A 3649-nucleotide genomic window follows, 5' to 3' on the forward strand; every position below is an offset into this window, starting at 1 on the left:
GGACGTCAAAATGGCGGCCTCCGTGTGCCGCCAATGACCCGCTCGCAGCGTCGCGGCTCCGCTTCCCAGCGACCGAAGGACCGGAGAACCGCTAAAGGACCGGAGAACCGCTAAAGGACCGCTGAAGGACCGGAGAACCGCTGGAGAATCGCTAAAGAACCGCTGAAGAACCGCTAAAGAACCGCTCAAGAACCGCCGAAGAACCGCTGAAGGACCTCGGCATCCACAGGGGAAGAACCCGCAGGGCCGCCGGCATGTTCCGGATCGGGGCCGGGCGGGGCGCTGCGGTGGCCCGGCTTCTCTCCGCCAGGGGCTCCGTGCTGGTGGAGCCCGTCCGCGGACGGAAGTCCCGCACCGACCCGGTCGCCAAGTCCAAAGAGGGCCGAGTGAAGGAGCCCCCGGCCGTCGACCCGGTGGAGATGCTGGTGCTCCGGGAGCGGTTCGCGGAGTACCAACTGATCGTGCGGGCTCTGCGGTGGGTCCGCTCGCCGCCGAGAGCGACACATTGACGGCGACCGGACTTGAACGTTTCAGCCGCTCAAGTCCGGTCGCCGCAACACGAATCCTCCCGGTGCCCGGGACGACCGGGACGACCGGGAGCCTTTACTGCTGCCGTTCTGCAGCTGGAGCCGGAAGCACCTGGAGGATGTTGGTCTTTACGACCGTCTAGAAATGGACCTCACGCAGCTCCAGATGGGAACTCAGAGTTCTGGAGTTCTGAATGTGCTCTTGGATCTCCGAAAGGTCCATGGATGAGTTTAGTTTCCATACATACGCGTGCGGTGTTTACTGCTGATGTATTTACTAAATAGTATGCAAGAAGGAAAATTGAAAAAGACATGACATGGTGGCCATAAATGTGGTTTTTCCACTAATATCTTTTGTTTTGTTCCACTAAATGGCCCTTTTATTGCAATTGTGCTCGAGGGTGCATAGAAAATTTAGAGAAGCATATAGATTACATTGCATTTGGCAGACGCTTTTATCCAAAGCGACTTACAATATAGAAACTACTCGTACTTTTACCCTCGTCTTGGTCTGGTTGCTGAAGATGGTCCTGGCCGCGTGGCGGTCCAGTGCCAATACGAGTCGCGTCGAGGTCGACTCCGTGAACCATCGTCTCCGAGTCCGACCGTCATTGTAGTTCTAAGTATCTGCCGTCTTCCCTATTCTATTTCAGTCAAGAGTTCAAGGAGGAGGTGCTCGGAAAGAAGTACGAGGAGGAGACGGGCTCCCTGGCGGAGGAGCGAGCGAGGCAGGAGGCCGAGGAACACGGAGCCCTCATGGCCTGGAACCACCAGGAGAACCTCCGTCTGCTCAGACTCCGGTGAGAAAACCTCACCCGCCGTTATTTCCTCTGGCTCGTCCCAGAAGCGCGTCGGTCACCCGGGTTCTCTCTTTCGTTTCCCAGAACATTGAGGATCCAGAAGGAAACGGAAGAGTCGGAGCACAAGAAATTAGAAGACGCCATTCAGCACGAACGCACACAGCGAGAATTCCTCCGTGAGAAAGAGGAGGAGGTTCTACAGCTGCAGGTACATTTTAATTCCCCTTAAATGTGTTTCACAGCATTCATCTGTTTCAAAGCATTTGCCCAGTTATTGCGGTTTGAGCGGTAAAGATTGGTATGGACTCTATGAATAACACTGTTTATTGCTTTTGCAAAAAAGTGGGAACTATGAGATCAAGGAGGAATGCTTTGAGTCCTGTGTTCTTTAGTTGTTCTTCTTGCAAGTCTATCAAAGCATTGCCGCAAATTTTTTGCAAATTATAATCAAGCAATGACATCACAAGAAGCGTGACATCAGACCAAACTTTGCAAGACGTTTTTTAAAAAACCCCAAAGATATTATTGGACCTCATCGCAAAATTGTCCGCCGATGAGCGAACGCTCTGAAGAGCAAGCAGAAATCACAGATGTGATTATTGTTTTTCGCCAACTCCCAGGAAGACGCAAAGAACTTCATCACGCTGGAGAACCTGGACCGGCGCATCGAGGAGGCGCTGGACAATCCAAAGAACTACAACTTTGCCATTGACAAAGAAGGGAGGGTGGTCAAACAGACCGTGCTCCAGTGACTCCAGACCCAGCAAGAACAGGCCCACGTGCTGCTACCGGGTCCAGGATCGGGAAGACCAACGTCCTTCGTACTCGTACGCTGAGAAACCACCGAGTGACAAGTACGGATCACTTCCTAAAAAGAGTCTTGATGCGGTCTAAAGGGACCCGTATTCTATAGAATCCTCCGGGTCACGATCGAGATCTTACTGGTGTTCGTTGGAAACGGTCATGTGTTCAGAAAAGCTTGGTTTCTGTTTGTTTGGGAGTTCGAAGATATATTGATCCCTCCTCTCTGCACCTGGAAGCTAATCTTACTTACGTGTAATATAATCCCAGTAAATGAATGTTGGTCCCGCTAGATCGGTCTGACTATTTCAGGGCCAGGCTTTAAAAAACACCATATTAAACCAGAAGCCGGTTTCCAATAAAGACATATTGAGGAACTGCTTTGTGAGAAATAATCTATGCTCGTTGATCCGAAGGGGGAAAAACAGCGGTTTGGTTTCCAAGGTTCCCGTAGGTCAACAAACTCTGCACATCGTGTCGCGGCACCTGTAAGCATGAGGGGAGAGCGTTTAACGTCCGCCTTCACGGCAACGTGCTGCTGATTAGTGTTAATCCTCTTGTGCTGGGCTGAGCGTGCTGGTCAGATGATGATGATGATGATGAGAGGTGAAGAACCGTGGAGGAACTCAGGCAGCGGCTTTACGGCGCCAAAAGGCAGAAATAACCAAGCCGATTAAATCCGCGCCGCCCCGCTATGGGTGCCGACTCATCTAGATTCATTCCCCATAAACTTGGGGACCGGGTGAAATACCTGCTGCTCCCCTTTTTTAAAAGCAAACCAATGCATTTTAACCTCAGTTTTTGTTTCCGGAATTCTCTACATGTGTCATAAATCAAGGTTGAATATCCCGTGAAACTGACGGAAGCACTGAAAGATCCAATATCAAAGTAATCTATGGATATGAATGCATATTTATGTCTGACACAATCACTGCTGGGTTCTGACTGTAAACCAGCGTGATGCTCTTCACATGGTTAACGGGATTGGCATCTGTTCTTAACGGGATTATTCAGACTTGGCAGTAAAAACAGAGATAAGCTGTTAAAGGGCCGAGCGGATGGGGATAAACCATGACCTCGGATGTAAACACAACTTGACCATTGCGGTCGTGAAAGAATCGGAATCAAAATGTTTACGTGCAAATAACTAACCCTCGGCCGAAAACCCCACGCGTCGTCGAAGTTGAGCTTCAAAATGTGCGTCAGATTTATCCAACAAGTCACAATTGGACTTTTTTTTAAGTTTGATGTTTAACATTGTTTAACGAGGTAACTTCAGCCCACAAACTCCCGTTACATTTTTTCACTGTATGAAGTCAAAAAAAGAGCGTCAGGGACAATTAGATGCATTTTAATGCATTTGTACATCATTTTGGTCGGTCATTATGTGTCAGGTTCGGTCCATCGTCTGCTTTTTAAGAGCGGAGATGTTATTGGTGAAGTGTGAAGACTTTTTCTTTTTGTTCCCACAGGTGAAAGTTTGAGTTTCACTTTGTGCAATGATGGCTGTAAATAGTCTCA

At 49.5% G+C, this 3649-nt stretch overlaps 1 protein-coding gene across 1 annotated transcript; it reads left to right on the forward strand.

Moving 5' to 3' along the window:
• mrps26 (mitochondrial ribosomal protein S26) lies at positions 1 to 2505 on the forward strand. The gene is made up of 4 exons (XM_086159704.1): positions 1 to 475; positions 1181 to 1327; positions 1412 to 1535; positions 1948 to 2505. Exons 1-4 carry the CDS (start codon positions 255 to 257, stop codon positions 2077 to 2079), a joined length of 624 nt encoding a protein of 207 aa, XP_086015830.1. The 5' UTR covers positions 1 to 254; the 3' UTR covers positions 2080 to 2505.
• The last annotated feature ends 1144 nt before the right edge of the window (positions 2506 to 3649 follow it).

Source organism: Fistularia commersonii, chromosome 1 (assembly GCF_037954325.1).
Source record: "Fistularia commersonii isolate RoL2024-O1a breed Wild chromosome 1, RoL_Fcom_v1.0, whole genome shotgun sequence".
Classification (NCBI taxonomy): domain Eukaryota; kingdom Metazoa; phylum Chordata; class Actinopteri; order Syngnathiformes; family Fistulariidae; genus Fistularia; species Fistularia commersonii.

Coding starts and splice junctions, on each gene's coding strand:
- mrps26 (XM_086159704.1), top strand. CDS start 255: ATGTTCCGGATCGGGGCCGGGCGGGGCGCTGCGGTGGCCCGGCTTCTC. Junction 1,328..1,411: donor CTCCGTCTGCTCAGACTCCG/GTGAGAAAACCT, acceptor TTCGTTTCCCAG/AACATTGAGGATCCAGAAGG. Junction 1,536..1,947: donor AGGAGGTTCTACAGCTGCAG/GTACATTTTAAT, acceptor GCCAACTCCCAG/GAAGACGCAAAGAACTTCAT.